The sequence below is a fragment of the Podarcis liolepis genome, assembly GCF_965112155.1.
Source record: "Podarcis liolepis genome assembly, chromosome: 10".
Classification (NCBI taxonomy): domain Eukaryota; kingdom Metazoa; phylum Chordata; class Lepidosauria; order Squamata; family Lacertidae; genus Podarcis; species Podarcis liolepis.
This window is the reverse complement of record NC_139562.1, coordinates 20,662,999-20,682,337: the sequence shown is the minus strand read 5'-3', so window position 1 is coordinate 20,682,337 and position 19,339 is coordinate 20,662,999. Positions and strand designations below refer to the sequence as shown.

Below are 19,339 nucleotides of genomic sequence, written 5' to 3'. Positions count from 1 at the left end.
TGTTGTGATGGAGTTTGCTGGGCATAGTGTGGGGAAGGAAGGGAGATAACTGGGGATCTTGGCGAGAAACATTTTTAAATGTCTGCTACAAGGTATTAATTGATCTCTCATATACATTTCACACTTGGCAAAAAAAAACCCAACCCAACAACATAGAACTCTACAGCAACAACAAGAAAAACCTTCTTACCTTTGTCATTCCTGGCAAATCTACAAGAGTCAGATTGACAACATTAGGGGAAAAAATCTTTAGATGAATTGGTTCAGGGCTGATCCCCTAGAAAGCCATGGAAAAAGGAACAAAGAATAATTTCTCCAGAACATGCTTAATTGTAACCTTCAGAAAACAAGACATCACTGAACCTAAATTAGCCTTTGAATCTAGGTTGTTTTTGTAATTTGAGCACCTGTCTTTATAATCTAGCATCTTGCTCAGTTCAGGTGTCCATGTCTGAAATTTTGCTTGGTCTACATGCTTCAGCTATTTGTCCCTAAATGTGCCTGACAAATGTGCCTGATTTTTGTACGGAAGACAACATTTATGGGCCGCTAACATCTGGCCCTCCAGATGTTGCTGAACTATGGCTCCCACTGGGTCAGGGATGATGGGTATTGTAAATCAGCAACATCTGGAGGGCCTCAAGTTAACTCCTCTTGGTTCACAGAACAAGCCAATGCTCTTAGGACAATAATGCAAAGCCACCAAGGAAGATTGACAGGAGCTGTATCCTTGGAGATTATGAGCAACGTCAGTAATAGATTCTGCCTCTTTGGCAACATAGAACTTAGATAAAAGTGACTTGGCTTAAGAAAGCAATAGCATGACTGTTTCTCAATTGCGGGCTCCAGATCCTGCGTCAAATAATAATTCTGAAGAATGTACATCATTGTTTCCCAACTGTGGTTTCTGTGTTGAAATTACTTCTTTTAAAAGATGAACCAACCGTAGTCACTCACCTTATTATTTCCTGAAATCCTTTCGGTTTCGCTTTCTATTTCTTGCCTAATTTCATCGAAATCTGAGTAGAGCTGAAGTTTTAAAAAGGAAAGGGGGAAAAACCCTCAACATCAGCACCCAACATCCTCAGGCAACTGCCAGGGTCCTAGCACCCTGACAGGACCCACCACTGCTGTCTGCCCTGAAATCCCTTTATTTATTTCTCTATTTCTCTATTTATTTATTTATTTATTTATCCCTCCCTCCCTCCCTCCCGGCTGGTGCTTTGAGCAATACCAGGAGGCCACGGCAAGCTGCCATTTTTATTTCCCATAATGCCTGTGACACAGCACCACTCTGGGACATTGTAGGAAATTAAAACTGCACCCTTCAGCCATGCAATACTGTTTCTGCCCACCACTAATGCCGGCTAAACCCATCAATGGAAAAGGGGGCCCACCAGAGTGCATTTTCCTCAGGCCATCCTCCCCTGCCACATATGTACGCACACACCAAAATCCCTATGTGCTTTTGTGGCTTTACAATCAAGAAAATGTACCTTGTTTTTGGTGTGCAGAAACTTTCCCCATTCTTCAGTATCAACCCCTGGAAAGAGACAGTCATGGCATGAGAGAAGAAGTGGAGCAACACAACCGACTTTTTCAGCTTCAAGTACATTTTCTCCATTGAGCTTGTCTATGCTCAACCTTTGTGATGGAAAACAAAAACCCCAAGCATTTAAGGAGCATTAGTCAAATGGACCTAGCGTAGGGTTGCCATATTTCAAAAAGGAAAAACCAGGACACCCCGAGAGTTGTGGAGCTTCTTTTAAGAAACCCAAAAAATTGTTGAGGGTTTTTTGTTTGTTTGTTTGTTTTACAAAAATGCCAAAAAACCCCACATTTTCCGACTGACAAAGCGCCACCTTTCAGAAATCCCCCCTTGCCTTTGAAATCTTGGTAATATCTTGGGAAATCCAGACATATGGCAGCCCTAATCTAGTGTCAATTCGCCAGAAATCAAATGCCTCAATATTTACTAAGGTCTTCATTTCTGTTTGTAATTCTTATACTAATAAGATAAAAACTGGAGCCTAAGAATTACTCCTTATCATATATTACTTTCACTTTGTTGACCAGAGTCCCACACGTGGCGATAAGAGTGACTGAACAAGTGTGTATGTGGTGTACAAGTACAACATGCCATTATCTGCAATGGCCCCAATCTTATCAGACTCCTATTAGAATAAATGGTTTTAAATGGGGCTTTAGCCATGACTAACTGTAGCTTAAGTGGGGCCACTTAGTCATACAAGAGCAACACATTTGGTGGTGGAGTGGAGGGGACGGACACTAATTTGTTGTCCGGTATGCTCTGTTCATTATCACATACACCAAAACATCCTAAATTTTTGGCAATTTCCTTCAACATGTGCAAAATGAAGCTTTCGTATAAGCTTTCCGGGGGAGAAAAGGTGAAATGAAAAGAGACAAACATTCAAAAAAGAAAACTCTCAAAACAAAAACTAGGTATCTAAGAAGGTCCAGTTCATAAACCAGAGGACTTCACACCTTTCAAATCAACTAGTATGCCTAATTTTGCCCATTATACTGACTTACCCTTGGCTTTCTGATACTTCACTTCCTAGAATCTTAAGGTAGCAGGTCTCACCATTGCTTGTTTGAGGAAATCTCTTTCAGGAAAGAAAGTGCATTGCACATGTGTCCTCGAGAGACACATTCTAGTTGTGGCTACCAGCAACATACATTGTATTATATTGCTCAGGTCAATCTGATGTAAGGGTAAGAACACTGGCAAGATAGGTCTCCAACTCTGGATATGCAACTTTTAAGTTATTTAACCTTAGAGAGACAGCCAGGTTTTGGTCATGGCCTGCAGTTGGTTCAAAGGCCAAGGACCTGTTTCAGGATCACTGTCGAGTGAAAGGCACCCTTGCAGGTGGGAAGGACTCTCTACTATGTGGTCACAAGGTGCTGAACCCCTTTCCCTGCAGGCTACAGCAACATGCATCTCTGTACCAGCAGGGAAGAGAACTGGAAGGGAGGAACACAGAAGTACAAGGGCAGGGCACACAATTCCTTTTCTCCTACCATTCTCCTCCCTACCTCTGCCCCCAGTGATTGTGATGTAGAGCCCTTGCTACTACAGCCAGTGGGAAAGCAGGACAGGAGAGCCACCAGACCTCTAATTCCTTACTAAAAACAAGTAGAAAAGCCCTTCTGGGTCCTTTTGATGAGAGGTCCGTTGCATTAAACAAGGGACAGATAAATTATGGCCCTCCAGTGGTTGATGGACTCTAAATCTCAGAATCTCTGCCCATTGGCCAAGACTGGCAGGAGTCAACATCTGGCAGGCCACAGGCCGCATTTATGGCACCATGTAGTCTTTCACGTCCTGTTATTATTTAAGCACTTATTTGAAATTCATCTCTTTGTTTTGCTATTCCCAACAGACTTCTTGCTACCACAGATTTAAAAGTACAATCTGGTAACCAAAAAAAAAACAACCCCAAAAAACCCCCAGTGATGATTATTATGACAAAGCACTTTATCACAATTTTCTTTTTTAAAAAAATAGGTCAAGATTTCTACATTGCATTCTAGTTTGACACAGAGGCAGAAAGAAGGAAACGGCAAACTAAGCCAGCGGGCCCAGCAAAACAACAGCTATTCAGCACAGCAGCCAGAGTGTAAATGTGCAAATAAAGGACAGCAGGCAGCAATAAAAGTGGCATGGTATGCATGTGGCTTGAATACAAAAGCATGCAGATTCTGTGTAGGAGGAAAAGAAGTGAATAGGAAACCTTTTGAAAGGTGCCTTGCATGTTTCCAAGTTGCAGGGTCTGCAGTTGAAAAGAAACAGCATCAAAAGTTTGGTTATTTTCCCCTCCCTCTGGACCCGCTGTGATAGGACATTATCAGTCTTGCAGGAATCACATCATACATTAAGACATATGTGCCACACGAGAAACGCATGCATGCTTAATGCAGAGTTAGAATGTAACATTCTGAAAACCAGTCTTAATATAGCAGCAGATATATTTCAAGATAACTGAGATAATTGCTCCTGTCAGTAACTCCCTCTAATTAGCTTAAATACTACAAAGTGAAGAACCACCATTTGGCAAATAGATTTTACCTAAGCTAGAAGGGGGAAATGAGCAAGGATGAGTAGTTTAGAAAGGTACCATCACTTACAGGAAATGAAAAACCATCACAGTGGCTCAGTTTGGGCAAGGCTTTAACATGTGTAGAAGCTAGTTACTAGTTGTGGGTGTATTGCCTCCAAACCCAGACACTCACATACTGGATATCATATACACTATTCAATATTCAGTGCAATGAAGGTCATCATACATAGGGCTGAACCACAGAGGTGTTTGCATAAAATCTTGAAACTGCCAGCACAGTTCAGGACTAGCTGCACTGACCTTTTCCCTTTTCTTTTCTTTTCTTTTCTTTTCTTTTCTTTTCTTTTCTTTTGCAAGTAGGTCCTGCACAACTTTATACCCAACTAGCATAAGGAGAGGAACAGGTGCCATCTGGTGGGTGAGCAGGTGCTATCCTGCTTCCCATTGCACCCTGTTTTGTACGCTGATCCAAACCAGGTTCTTGAGCCAAAGTGATCTTAAGGATGCACAACCCGCAACTGTAGCAAACAAAACTGCATATTTGTTTCTTTATTGTGAACCTCGCCACCCAAGTTTGTCTCTCTTTTTTTTTTTACATCAAATTTCTCTCGGCCACCTACGTTTCTGGCCAAAAAACAACAAAACTAACATAACAAACCACCACAAATTCTGCAAAAGTATGGCAACGTTTGTTATTGCAGTCCATAATTGTGAACTGTGGCCACCATTCATACATTCTGCTAAGAAAGAACTACCTTGGATTTATAAATGTGGCTTATGAATAGGAAAAGATTGTCCAGTGTCACTTTATTTATCTCAGACTTTCTTCCAAAAAGCTTGATAACTTTACCTTTTAGAAACTGTATTGTTTATGTAAGACAACAATTTCTACACTCCGCATTCAGCCTGAGTTGTTTAAATTCAGTGAAAGGGTACCTTGACACTACTTCATTTAATGTCATGTTCCAAATTTAATGCTCCTCTCTCATCTTCAAACTAATTTATTTCCCTAAGAATGACATTTTTGTTTTGAGCCCAAAAGGAGTGACAAGAATATCAATTTCTTGTAGAGCTACTCATTCTTCCTTCCTCCTTAACACACCCAACCAGAAAAAAAGAAAATTATCTATGAGAATAAATTTTTAGGTGAAAGGCCACTTTAAAAACTTATAAGGCTAGATATTTCACATCCAGACTCTTTCACAGCAAGATTAGCAGGAGGGAAAAGAAAAGAAAAAACTCTGTTAAGTCTCTTTATTATGCTGTTTTATACCAAAAGCAAGCCAAAATTCACAGACATTACAGAGAGCCCAGAGTTGCAGGGGCATGAATTAATTAATTACACCATGCTGATTGGGGTGTGTGTGAGAGAGAATGGCTTATTACCACTTTCTTCCCAAACTTACACATTTCTCATCAACAATAAAAGACCCCCTAAGAATAAGGCAGTTATGGTCTGCCTGCATTTATAGCAACACAAGATCAACGATCACTACCGTACTTCATAATTTGCATCTCTGTACAGTGGTACCTCTGGTTACGTACTTAATTCGTTCCGGAGGTCCATTCTTAACCTGAAACTGTTCTTAAACTGAAGCACCACTTTAGCTAATGGGGCCTCCCACTGCTACCGTGCTGCCGCCGCACGATTTCTGTTCTCATCCTGAAGCAAAGTTCTTAACCTGAAGCGTATATAACCCGAGGTACCACTGTATTAAGATACACTACTGTGTTGTTTGTTACGTTTATCCCTTATATGGTTAGCTCCTTTTAAATACATCTTGCTGTGTTAGCCCATATGAGAACATTAAAACTATTAAAAAGATGTATAAGGTATCACAACTTTCAAAAGTCAATGCTCAGAGTATTCAGTCATCGAGGTCAGGGGAGTATGAAGTCATCTAAGTTATGGACTTATATGGGCTTCTTCCTGTGAGACTGCCTGAGACTATTTCCTATGAGAGCAGAGGTTGAGGAAGAATGGAAATGCAGTGGATTTGAATGCAATGCAGAAATCCGTATGGCTTGCCTCTTTCCTGGGAAAATCTTGATCTGTAAGGGGCATTGCATTCTAGCAGGAATGATATGAAGGCCCATGAACTGTAAAAGCAACCTTGAGAGCTGTGAAGAAATCCTGCTTGTTTAAACTATCTTTTAAAGGGTAGTGTGTAGTGCATGCTAGCATTTGTATTGTGATATTATACACTGTAATGCATCTGATGGGGGAAGCCTTCTGCCTGCTCAGGTGAAAGTCGGTTTAACTTTCCCTGGGACTCCTTAACTGACACTTGAGGAGGAGTTGGAGATAGAACTCTCAGTATGCAAAACGATAGAAGACAGGCATGTTCTGGGTGGTGGCTGCAGGTTTAGAATATTTAGTCAGACAGTGTGATTGGCTGGGGCTGGACTAGAGGGGACAGAAGCAGGCCAGGTACTGATCAGCAGCAGTTAGTTGGGATGGTCTGTCCAGGCTGGTTGGCACCTGTGCTGGACAGCCAGAAGGAGGAGGCAGCAGAGAGCATCAAAGAAGAAGAAAGAAGACCTGAAAGGCAAGCAAAGTGGCCAAAGATGTGCTGGGTTAGATGAATTAATGGGCTTAGGCTGAAGAGATAAGGGGAGAAGGAGAAGTGAGAGGCAGTTAAGAATGCCTGGCTCTGATTGTCTGGAGAGACAGAAAAAGATTCCAGGACAGGACAGGGGGATATCTGCACTTTAGTAGGTCAGTAGATGATGATGATGATGATGATTTCTTTATATCCCGCCCATCTGGCTGGGTTTCCCCAGCCACTCTGGGTGGCTCCCAACAGAATTAAAAGCACAACAAAACATCAAACATTAAAAACTTCCCAGAATAGGGCTGCCTTCAGTAGAGGTTGAATCAGGAGCTTCAACAAAAGTCATCAGTTATAGCACTGGTGAGGCTTAACTGGGGTGGAGTAAGTACAAGGGCAATTTGGCAAAAGAGCTTCAAGAGGGTACCTAACTGCTTCCTCTTGGTTTAGTAGTGTAAAATAAACTTTTTGGTATTTAACAGTAATGAGTTAGCAAAGTATATATACATTTAAAATGTGCTTACGTTAAGGTAAGCGCATAAGTTTGTATACTGCATAATACAGTCATAAACAAACACTAATATATTTGTTAAATACTATAACTGCACTTGGCTGGCTTTTTAATATGCTTATAGTTACAAGGGTTATTGGTAAGTTAAGGCTTCATGGTTATAGGTGATATTAAATTGCGACAGTGGAATGGGTTCAAGAAAACCATTGGAATGGAAGTTGGGCTTTGTTGAAAGGATAAGTAAAGAAATAACGCCCTTTCTGTCCACACAAGCATACTCCCTCTTTTTACTGCTTAGACCTGGAAGACCAGAAGAGACAATCCCTTGCTTATTCCCATCACCTCTATCCAAACAAAGCGAAAGAAAGATGAGAATAAAGACCAGGCTCCTGGTTATCACATCCTTTGAATCTGGAAGCCAACAAGAAGCAGTGACAGAAAATGACATGGTATCATCATGGCAAGCTGTGCATTTGATTCCATGATGTCATTTTGCCTTAAACAATTTGGGTCTAGGATGCCTTAAGGACCATCTGGAGGTTATCTGGAGGAATGCTGTAAGTTACAGAGGCCTGGCTGGCTACAACTGGAAATCGAGCACTTCGTGTCACTGGTCCCATGCTGTGAAACATGCTTCCAGTAGAGATTCAACAGGAATCCTCCCTTTTGACTTTCTGGCATCTCTCAAATACAGTTTTATACCAACAGGTATAATGGGCAGCTAGTCGGAAAATGAGCTGATGTTTGATGCTACTAGGATAAGAAACACAAGCATTGTTTCATATATTTCCTAGATAAAGGCAACAGCACAGAAGTGTCAACTTTCCTGCTGAAAAAGCTTGCACAGGATATTAAAAAGAACATAAAGAAAGGGGAAGATATACGGAAAGTCCCAAACTCTCCTTCACTTGTGGAAAAGGAAAATATTATTATAACCTCATACCAAGGGCCAAAGGTGTGGCTTAAGATACAAATTAGCCAAGAGAACAGGAGCATTTATAAAGCATGAAAAAATGCAACAGATTCTGGTTTATTTTAGCCAACCATTTCATTCAACTGCATTGTACTCTTATTGTGCCAAGAGAAGGGAATTTGGGCGATTCCACAAACAAAGAAGGTGATGCTTTCAAAACAAATAATTCCCCACATCCCAGTTGTTGTTAGAGGCAGCTTAAGTAGGGTGTGCGTAATAAACCTGATTACATATCAGCTGGCAGGTGTTAGTGGGTTATTTGTGAGGATTCTCCTTTCAAATAATCCAGCACAAATACAGCAAGCAGGCTAAGATTTATTCCAAAGCCTCAAATCAATTTACAGGTATACACAAATCCAACACTGCACTGCAAAATGGGTCCTCCAAGCAATGACAATTATTACATGCAGTTTACAAAGGCTGGCAAAGATTTCAGGTCGTTATTTTCAGAATGTAATATTACATGGCAGCATTAAAGATATTAAAATCAGAAACAGGAACTGGAAAAAGCACTTAATCATCTTAACATATTGTCAATGGTTTAGTTGTTGTTCCTATAATTAGAAAAGGTTCCACACAATCTCTTCCCCACCCTCAATTAAAATTATGGATATTAAAGGGAAGATGAAAGCTTTGGTGATCTCAAAGGCAAATGGACAATATCCTTAAATAAACAGGAGGCATCACCAGATCACAAAACTTTGAACCGGTTAAGACAAGACACTACCACTCCTTTCCAGGTCAAATAGCTTCTGATGCAGCTTAAGAAACTGGTTGACAAAAACTCCCAAGTGGCTCCAAGTCTCTTTATTCCATCAGAATTCTTTTGTTTTCATATGAGCTGGTATGGTGTAGCATCTAGAAGAGGAAGATCACCCTGCCCATTATATACCCAGTTGCTCACTGCAGCCTACTGGTGAGGGCCTCTTGCAGATACCATCTTATCAGGAAATCCCATTTTGCACAATACAGGAATCAAGCCTTTAGTGTTGTGGCACCAACCTTTTGGGATTTGCTCCCCTTAAATATTAGACAGACCTCTATTTAACACCTCCTGTTGCCTTTACAATGCCCACTGAAGGCCTGCATCTTCCTCCAAGACTTTTATGTAGAGAACTTTCCCAGTCTGCATATATTTTGGAGACGTTTTTCGATTCTCTAACAAATGAAGATTATCCAGTTACTGTAAGAATAATTGTCTCCTGTCAAAATGATTATTTCGGCCAAGATGAATGGAAAAACCCCTGCAATAATGATGGATGGATGTGAATGCAATGATTCTCAGTTCCTATTTTTATGGCAATCAGAAACACGTATATATCTATTCCTAATCATCCAACTAATTTGGACCATCTTTCTGCCATCCTCTGCACCAGGCGGCCTTAGGTAGGCCCTATTCTCTCAATATCATTATAATACTGCCCTACCTTCCAGCGTTGAGAACTGAAGCAATCTCTGTCAAATGCTTTTAGTCACAGAGCATCTGCTAAGGCCCTAAATTCGATCCCCAGCATCTCCGGGTAGGACTAGAAGCATCTCCTGTCTGAAACCTTGGAGAGCCTCAGCCAATCAGCGTTGACAACACTGAGCTAGTCAGACCAATGTTCTGGCTCGGTATAAGGCAACTTCCTATGCATTCCATTAAAATTCTAAGTGTGATTGCGATGTACTCCACTACCCCCCAAATGAGGCAGCTGTAAATAGAAGACACACAACTTCAGTTCTAAAATTGCTGAATGCTATGAGCGAGTAACAGTAATACCACCCACAGGAATGGCAAGGGCACAAGCAAGCTTTCCTTGTTGTGCAGGTGGTACAAATCCAAAGCAGCTGTGCCTTGCCCTCAGGATATAAAGAGAGAGAGAAATGTGAAACACACGCAGGCCGTGGAAAGGCGTCAGCGGCTTTTAAAATTAAAATGCTGGCTATTTCTTAACTTGGCATGACTGTATAACGGCAACTGAACAGTAGTTTCCTTTTAAGGATCACATCCCATTATGAGCAGCCCTTACCGTTTTCGTCTCCAGTTTTTTTCCGAAGATCCTCGGCAGAAACGTTCACCAGCTGCAGGATGAGGGGGCGCCGGGTGACAATCCCTGTGCCTCGTGGGAGCAGGTCTCTCCCCACCAGACTTTCCAGCACAGAACTTTTCCCACTGCTCTGAAAACAGAAAAGGAAGCAAAGGAATTGCATATTGCATTCTACTATTTCAATAGCCTTGAACAAATGACAGAGTTGGGAATTTCATAGGTTGTGGAAAGGTGTCCATACAAACCTTCCCCCCCAAAATCAGGCTTTGGAGAAAAAGATGGATCTATCTGTTGCAATAGATCTAGACTGCCCTCTGTTGGCAATTCTGCTTTTATCCCATCATAGCATTTCATGAAAATCTAGCATGAAAGGGAGGGAAACTATAGCTGCCTCCCAGGCATGGGTGTAGGGGGGCAGCTGCCCCCCTAGATCAAGTAAAACAACAGATAATAATAATAATAATAATAATAATAATAATAATAATAATAATTATTTTTACCCCGCCCTCCCCAGTCAGGGCGGCTTACAAGCAATAATAAAAACAAGTTGAATGAATACAACTTAAAAACAAGATTAAAATACAACATTAAAATATTGAAACAATAAAATATTAAAATGCAGCCTCATCACAGGAGGAGAAAGGAAAAAGGAAAAAGAAAGAGGGGGAGGGAATCAAATTGGCTCCAAATAAAGGCCAGGCGGAACAACTCTCTCTTACAGGTCCTGTGGAAAGAAATCAGATCCTGCAGGACCCTGGTCTCATGAGGCAGAGCGTTCCACCGGGCCAGAGCCAGTGTTGAAAAGGCCCTGGCTCTGGTTGAAGCTAATCTAACTTCCTTAGGGCCCGGGACCACTAGGGTGTTGCTATTTATGGACCTTAAGGTGGGGCATACCGGGAGAGGCGGTCCCGTAGGTACGAGGGTCCTAGGCTGTGAAGGGCTTTAAAGGTCAAAACCAGCACCTTAAATCTGACCCTGTACTCCACCGGGAGCCAGTGCAGCTGGAAAAGCACTGGGTGAATATGCTCCCATGGCAGAGACCCTGTGAGGAGCCTCACTGCTGCATTCTGCACCCGCTGGAGTTTCTGGGACAGCTTCAAGGGCAGCCCCGCATAGAGCGAATTACAGTAGTTAAGGCTGGAGGTGACCGTCGCATGGATCACTGTTGGATGGGGTTGGAAAGTGAGAGAGGAAGTGCGCCAGACCAGACTCTGTTCCCAATTCTACAGTGAGTACAACTGGTGAGGGAGAAAAAGCCTCAGAAAGAGCCCCAAGAAAAGCAGGGGGAAAAATCAACATTTAAAAGATGGGGCACTAATGCAAGTACACCATTACATGCTATTAATCCTTTCTGCAACTATAATAAAATAATTTCATCAATAATTTTGATGAACCTTTGCTGCAGTACTAACAGGCCGACCTATCAGAAGCAGCTAATTACGGATCATAATGCTCTGAAGCACGTGTTCAACTATCAGAAGCTCAGCTATGATTTTTAAAAGGCACTTATAATGTTATATGCCAAAGAGCTTAGAGTTTACAAAAGCATAAAAAGTCACTGAAAAATATTACAAGGCTAACCGTATTTAGTTACAGTCTAACCCAACTCAAACTATCCCTCGCCTAACCACGTTGGCAGAGGCAAATGGGAGTTTGAGTCCAACATCTTAAGGACCAAGGGTTCCCCATCTCTGACGCAATCTACCCTTACAGTGATCCTCATTACTCCAAAACGTGTTAACATATACTTCCAATAAACTCTAATAAATCTCCTTCCTCAAACTGAGCATCAATTACACTGACTGCAAATTAGTTTCTGGGCTCAATTCCAGAGACTGATTTTAACCTTTAAAGCCCTAAATGACAACTTGGGCCTGGCCTGGCTTCAAAATCTCCATTTGTCTCAATATAAATGGGTCAATTTTTTTCTTTTTAGCTGCTGGTCTTACTGCTTATTGTTGTTTGTTTGGTTTTTTTTTACTGTAAACACTTCTGCATACATCCATAACCTCAACAGTCTCCGTCAAATGCTGTACTGTGCATTTTCTCTCTCTCTCTTCCGACATATATATATAGAGAGAAAGAGATAATGAATGAATGAATTTTACATAAACCTCCTATAGACACAAAACTGCAAGGCTGCCATTGCACAACCCCCATTGGAGGACTTCTTGCATCTCATTGCAATATTTCAGGAAGTCATGGCAGGGGAGCGGAGCAATAAAAGAGGGACATTTTAAAGGGGTGGTTTTAAACAGCAGCCGAGGTCTGACTCAAACAGGGATGGAGGGACACAGGGGAAGTCTTGAGGATATGGGGGATGGAGATCTGGCTGAGGTGTAAGGGGAGGAGGCTGTGGGGCTTGGTGAGCAATGCAAACAGGGGCGGTAGCCCCAAGACTGTGTGTGTGCGCGCACATATACACACACAAACATAGACAACTGCTTGCACTCACTTCCTCAGCTCATGAAGCAGTAGTGGGACTTCTACAGTCATACCTTGGATCTCGAATGCCTTGGTACTCTTATGTTGTGGCTCCCAAACGCCAAAAACCCAGAAGTAAGTGTTCCGGTTTTCGAATGTTTCTTTTGGAACCCGAACGTCTGAAGCTGCTTCTGCTTGAGTGCAAGAAGCTCCTGCAGCCAATTGGAAGCCGCGCCTTGGTTTTGGAACAGTTTAAGGAGTCAAATGGACTCCCAGAACGGACTGAGTTCGAGAACCAAGGTTCCACTGTATGCATTTTTTCTACTTGCTATTAAAGGGGTACTTCTTAAAAGGCAAGTTATTTTGTCTGCAGTAACTTGCACCCTGTCTTTCAATTGGTTAAAGACAGTTTTGTATTTCAGCACTAGCCTGGTAGCTGTAAGCAACCACAAATGACAAGCAGGTAGGATGGATGGGGTGCTCCAACCCTCCTCTGCACCCAAGACAGAAACCATATGGAATACTTCATAGAAAACAGGTTTAGTTCCATGCCTGACACAAAAATGACTCATTACCTCTGTCATCCGATTCCTCAACAATAAATAAATAAAATTGCTGGGCAGGAGTGGCTAAGCTGTGACCCTCCAGATGTTATTGGACTACAGCTCCCATCATCCCCAACTATTAGCCATGCTGGCTGCGGTGATTGGAACTGAGAGTCCACTGAGGGGCACAAGTTAGTCACCTCCACTGCAGAGTGATCAGTATGTTGGGGAGGAGGAATCTACTCCTTCACCACCTAGAGGGTTCTTAAGGAGCAGGTCTTGGGGTCCCTTCCAAGTCTACAATTCCACTATCAGCTTAATTGAGCATCTGTAGTTACACTGAGGATGCATCAACCTGCCATTTCTTTGGTTACTGACAAAACGGATTTTCAGGGAAAAAAGGGTTTTATTTATCAGTTAAACTATTTACATCCAACCTTTCTGGTGCAAGAACACAATTCAAAGCAGTGGTGTACAACATTTAAAATTACAATTTCATAAAAAAAACAAACCAAGTAAACAAGATCAGCAGTTAAAAATCAAGTTTAAAAGCCATTATCTTCCTCATACAACAAAAGCCTGCTAGAACAGAAGAATCTTTAGTAATAAGATTATACATTTTCATCAAGAGTCTTCATCTGGATTTCAGCAACACTCCTCCATACACTGAATGGGGGCAACCTTGGCAGCAAGAAAGGGGGAAATAGCAGCTGTCACACCTTCTTAATGCACCCTAGAACGTGTCTATGCCCAACTAGTTACAACAGACTAACTGAAGCAGCGTGAATCTGTAGCACACTGTCAACTCACTGTAGCACACAGCTCAATTGGATCCACGCACACTCAAGCTGTGGAGAATTTACAATAAAAACAGATAATTAGTGTCAGTTTCACTTTGCTGCTCTTCCTCGATTTATAGACCAGAACAGGAAAAGCATCATCTTGCAAGGATGTAAAAAGAAGAAACCCAAGCTTCTCAAGGAAATTTACCAGGCCTGTTAAACTGAGATCAGCAATTAGATTTCATTCTGCCAGGCTGAGAAATGCCAGATGAATGGCTGGGGCTGACTGGAGTCGTAATCCAAAATATCTGAAGGGCGCCAGGTTGAAGAAGATTCTTTCCTCACAGTGAGCCCCACACCATTCAATGGGGCTTACTTCTGAGTCAATATGCATAGAATTACACTGTACTAAGTACTGATTCAAATTGGTTTTAAAGATATCTACTTAAATCACTGATTCAAACAAAGTCATCCATTCAGGAATTAACACATTTTCTAAAACACGCACATTTTAATTTGTTGCTTTAACAATGAATGCATACTGACTTGCAATGTATTTCAAAACCTCTGTAAATGCAATTCACATGTATTTTGCACAACAGAATTACATTTGGTTAGTGTTCAGGATGAGAGTGTGAAATTAATGACTTTTTACTGGAAATTCATGAATTTGGCTCTCTCTGTATAAATAAGGAACTGTATATAAACAAAATCCTTTGTTTGAAGACTGACTGCCTTCCAGGATTTTATTTTCATATAAAGAAAAGCAGTCTGTGGTCGTGTCTGCAGATAATGCAGTCATGATCTGTTTTAACCATGGTTACATGGTTAAACCACAAGTCACAAGGCAGGCTTGTTTCTCCGAATCTTGGTCAGTTTTCCACAGCTGTTCTTGCCTCATGCTACCATAGCACGGACCCTGTGTGAGAACCCATATATGTATTTGTATTAATGTAACATTCTAATATGTAACCATATTTTTGTAATATTTTAAGTTGTCTGTTGCTGCTTCAGTTTTCTGTATACCGTTAAGAAGTACAGAAATTAAATAATCAAATTGAACATAGCATGTTTAAGAAAGGCTGTTGGGTTTTGACATGCAGGCAATTCACAGAGCACGCCCTGCCCCCATTCCTCCCTCTTTGGGGTCCAAAAGGATCCGCAGGTCAGCAGACACACGTCCATTATACTCGTTTAAAATGGTCACTGTCTGTACTGTGATGCCAAATGATAATTAAAGCATACCATGGTTCATAAACCAATAAGCCATTGTTTTACACCATAGTTTGGGGCCAAAAAACAAATCATTGTTAGTCTAGTCGGCTCTGCTACAAACCAAACTTTGGCTAAATAAACCATGTATTAGCATTATGTGTGAGCCAGGCCTTTAGATGGATTACATTCAACAGAAATTGGTCAAGCCTGGTTTTCCCTATCAACGTAGACAGAAATGCTGATGATATGTTTCTAACCACAGAGCGTCGTTTGGGAAGAGGGAGTCTCTCTTGGCTGAAAAACCAATTTCCAGAGTTCCCTGGGAAGAAGTAGCTCTGTGAAAGGAATAGAGGTCTCCTAACAACTCTCAGCATCCTTAAACTACAGTTCCCATTATTTTTGGGAGGAAGCCATGACTGTTTAAAGTGGCGGCATAATACTGCTTAAATGCACTGTATAGTGCAGATGGGGTCCTGCCCGACCTGGAAATGCCAGGGATTGAAGCTGGGACGTTCTACATGCAACACAGATGCTCTACCACTGAGCTACATCCCTTCTCTTCTTGATGTGTGTTCCTCCAACACTTGAAAAAAAATGGGATAGCCTCCACTTGCATGTGTACATCCAAAGCACAATTCCTCAAAAGCAACCATGAGGGGGAAGACTATGCCAGCCAGATGCTTCATTGCATTTCCCCAACGTACACTGGAAAGAGTCCTAGATCTGTCAACGACTAAACAGAGTTCACCCAATCTTAAAAAAATGAGTTGTAGCATTAATTTTTTATCTGCATAGAATATAGCGAAAAAAGTAAGTCAAGGACCTCTGTGTAATACTGCTCCAATTCCAACTGGGAAACACTTACTAAGTAGGACTAAACCATGCCTACAGAGAATAAAAATTAGGTCACTTAAGTTCAACAGAGCATATTTCCAAAGAAAAGTAGTATCAGTGAAGCATGAAGCAAGGAGAGGCATGGGGGAAGGAAGGCACGCAGGGGGGAAACAAAAAATGTTTAATGCAAAATGAAGCAACATCCAAGGCTAACACAAGATTTCATGTTGCAAATGCATTAGAATACAGAAACCCCAGTACAAGAAAAGGAGTATATTGAGATAAAGACGTAAACAAGAGATACATCTTAAACTGAAAGATTATCTGGATTTGAAAGCAAAATGCACTACCCGTTAGTGTATCCTACTAGAACTCCAATAAACTTGTTTTAGGACCTGCAGTTCTGCATGCCTCAACCCTTTGACCAAGTCTAGGAATGTAGAGTTTCTAACACACAACCCACCTTGGCCAAGACACACTCTGAGTGATAACCTCGGGTTATCACCCTCTCCAAGCCCCAAACTACCAAACAGGACTGTTAAGTGGGTAAAGGTGAAGAAAGAGAATAAAAGAAAACCCCAATGAGCTCTGTAAAAGAAAGTACAGTGTGTGTGAGTGTAAGTGTGTGACAGAGAGCTTTCCTTCCTAGTCATCAGCACACAATTTCTGACTTACAATTGGCAACTAGAAGTGTGCCTATTTACAAGCCAGATCATCTCTCATCCTACCCACTAATTCCCACTAATTCTTCAATGATACCAGAGCAACTCTAAGCAGAGGAACACAACTATAAATGCCCACTTAATGCATCCAGAAGCAGACTTAGGAAAACACAAGTCCTGCTTCACATGCCTGATAGAGTGAGTATGTTTTATCTTCCCTCTAGATCAGGTATCCCCAAACTCGGCCCTCCATATGTTAGGGACTACAATTCCCTTTATCCCTGACCACTGGTCCTGTTAGCTAGGGATGATGGGAGTAATAGTCCCAAAACAGCTGGAGGGCCGAGTTTGGGGATGCCTGCTCTAGATGACTGGAGTACAGCCAACTTTAAATTAAATTATAATGATAAATAACAAGCATAGGGCACATTTTCCTCTTTTTATCCTATAATGATCTTGATGACAGCAGAGATGTGCTTACTTCTGAGTAAACATGCATAGGATTGCACTGTTAGTTCTACAAATTGAAAACATATTAAAAATGGGGAACTAGGAATTGTTCTCAATGGACAGAATTCAACCAAGTTGCTACATGCACGGAATGAGATCTCACACAAGAGGACTCTTCACCCATCCCCTAAATCTGCTCTGGGGGGTGGGAATGAGAGGGGGAAAGTTTTGCCACGAGTGGACCACATTCCATGCACACATACCCAATTAGCACTACACTAAATTCCTGAATGAGGGAAATTTGCTTTGCACAAGCAAAAGTCTGCTGTGCTGCTGGAAAAGCAGCATTGGATATAACCCCAAGTTCTGTTAACTACATTGCTCTCAATAAAACAATGTCAGTATAAGAAGCTTCAAATGTACCTGCAAAATTATTCCCATGATAGCAGCTTGGATCACGGTGTAGCTATTTTGAGCGCAAGGGAGTTGGTATTTTTTGAAAGGCACACCTATTCACCAAAGAAGGTCAACCAAACCAATTGCACAAAAATCATAAATGAATGGGGGAGAGTTTGGATAAAAGATAGAACAGCTTATTACACTATTTCCCACATTGTCCTTTTAAAAAGAGCATTCCAAAAATAACAGGGAAGAGAGGCAAGGAACAATGACCTCTGGGGGTGTGGGGTGTGGAGAGATAAATCAGGACAAAAATAAGGGAAGTTAAAACTGAGTGTCCCCCGGGCTCTAGTTAAACCTGTCTAGATGGGGGAGCAGATACTAGAAGGTTGAGCTATTGAGGATTCCCATCCCTGGGCAGTAAGGTCACAGAACTCAAGAAAGGCTTACATTTTACAGTCCATATTGGAAACCATATAGCTAAAGTATGTTTATCCAGAAGAGAGTTCCACTGAGCTCAATGGGACCTACATCCCAGCAGAAAAGATATGGAATTTACCAGATGTTCTCCTAGACCTGAATAAAAAAGGCAACATGTATGAAAAGTGTATATATGTATAAATTACATTCCATATTTTATAGGTAAAAGCAGAGTTAGGATCCTTTACTACTCGCATATGTATATGAGCCAATATCTCACAGCTTGTGGGCTGATATATCTGAAGTCAGATACATGGCTGAGTTTCAGAGAACTGGAGGAAGGGGTAAGATACTTCAATATCCTAGCTCCTGCCATGACCATGAAATCTAGAGTAAATTACATCAAAATAGCCCCCAAATGCAGATTGATATTTTGCCCCCCCAAAAGCATGCCAATGTATACAGTTCATAGATTTTAGCTTCTCTTGACAATGCAATTACCTGGAAGGAGGTTTTTTAAAAGTATGTTGTACATACAGCCCTGATAATAGTCTGCCACTGATTCCCATTCCCTTCACATTATCACCCTGATAACCCCATGCCTACAAACCTTCTGACTTTTCTTATTCTCAAATCTTAGTTTTCCTTAATCCCCACCCCCCCACACACACACCTGATACCTCACATCAATTAAAACACATTGTTTCCAGGTTCTCATCCTTTGTGTATTGATTACTGTTTTTTACACCACGCCCTTCCTTGGAAAAGCTGAGAGAGGCTCATGTATGGTTCTCAGCTCATCACCAAGACAGGCAGATGAAAGGACAAGGCCCTGCTCAGTTTTAGGAGCAGAACCATATCATATCTCTAAACCATTATCTGGATAGTTTCTTAAACCCTCTAGCTTGCATTATCACCTCTCACCATTCAACCCCAAATAATCAATTCAGTAGTAGACGGTGCAACAGGATTTGGATAGTGTATATGTCTGTGTTCACAATCAATCTCAACTGAACTGACAAGGTAGTTCCCTGGTTTGTAAAAAAGCAGCATGGTGACCTACTTTTCTGGGTTGTTGTGAGGAGAACACACTTTATGTAGGGTCAGCATACATGAGGCCAGACCAATTCTGAAAACAGTGGGAGTTTCAATATTTCCTCAAATCTACATGATAAAGAACTTTTCTGATTTGTTTGTAATGTTTGATGTTTTGTTATATTTTTATATGTGTTGTAGGCCACCCTGAGATGTGCAGGATATAAATAAAATTATTATTACTATTGTTGTTATTATTATTATTATTATGACATCAAAATTGCTTTCTTGGATCACACCAGTTCCCACAGCAGCCAGCCAGATAACCCTGGGAAGAAGCTTCACAACGAAGGCACAACCCTGTTCCACTAGTCCCCCGTTATCAGTTTCCTTGTTTGTTTCTTCCGTATTACACATTC

At 41.4% G+C, this 19,339-nt stretch overlaps 2 protein-coding genes across 5 annotated transcripts in view; one reads left to right on the top strand and one right to left on the bottom strand.

The window, feature by feature from the left end:
* The window catches only part of DNM1L (dynamin 1 like), a 37,873-nt gene that overhangs the window by 17,675 nt on the left and 859 nt on the right, over positions 1–19,339 (bottom strand). For 2 of the 4 annotated variants that reach the window (XM_083461982.1, XM_083461980.1), the window contains exons 2-6: positions 10,137–10,284; positions 3,762–3,800; positions 1,497–1,543; positions 958–1,029; positions 191–277 (exon numbers count right to left, since the gene is read on the bottom strand). In XM_083461982.1, coding sequence (XP_083318108.1) covers positions 191–277; positions 958–1,029; positions 1,497–1,543; positions 3,762–3,800; positions 10,137–10,284 — 393 coding nt within the window. The remainder of the gene's footprint in view (positions 1–190; positions 278–957; positions 1,030–1,496; positions 1,544–3,761; positions 3,801–10,136; positions 10,285–19,339) is intronic. The other 2 variants (XM_083461979.1, XM_083461981.1) reach the window with 1 other exon arrangement.
* Positions 6,544–19,339, top strand: part of DHX58 (DExH-box helicase 58) — a 39,283-nt gene continuing 26,487 nt past the window's right edge. Inside the window, exon 1 of the mRNA XM_083462010.1 lies at positions 6,544–6,637. The gene's annotated coding sequence lies outside the window, so the exon portion shown is untranslated. The remainder of the gene's footprint in view (positions 6,638–19,339) is intronic.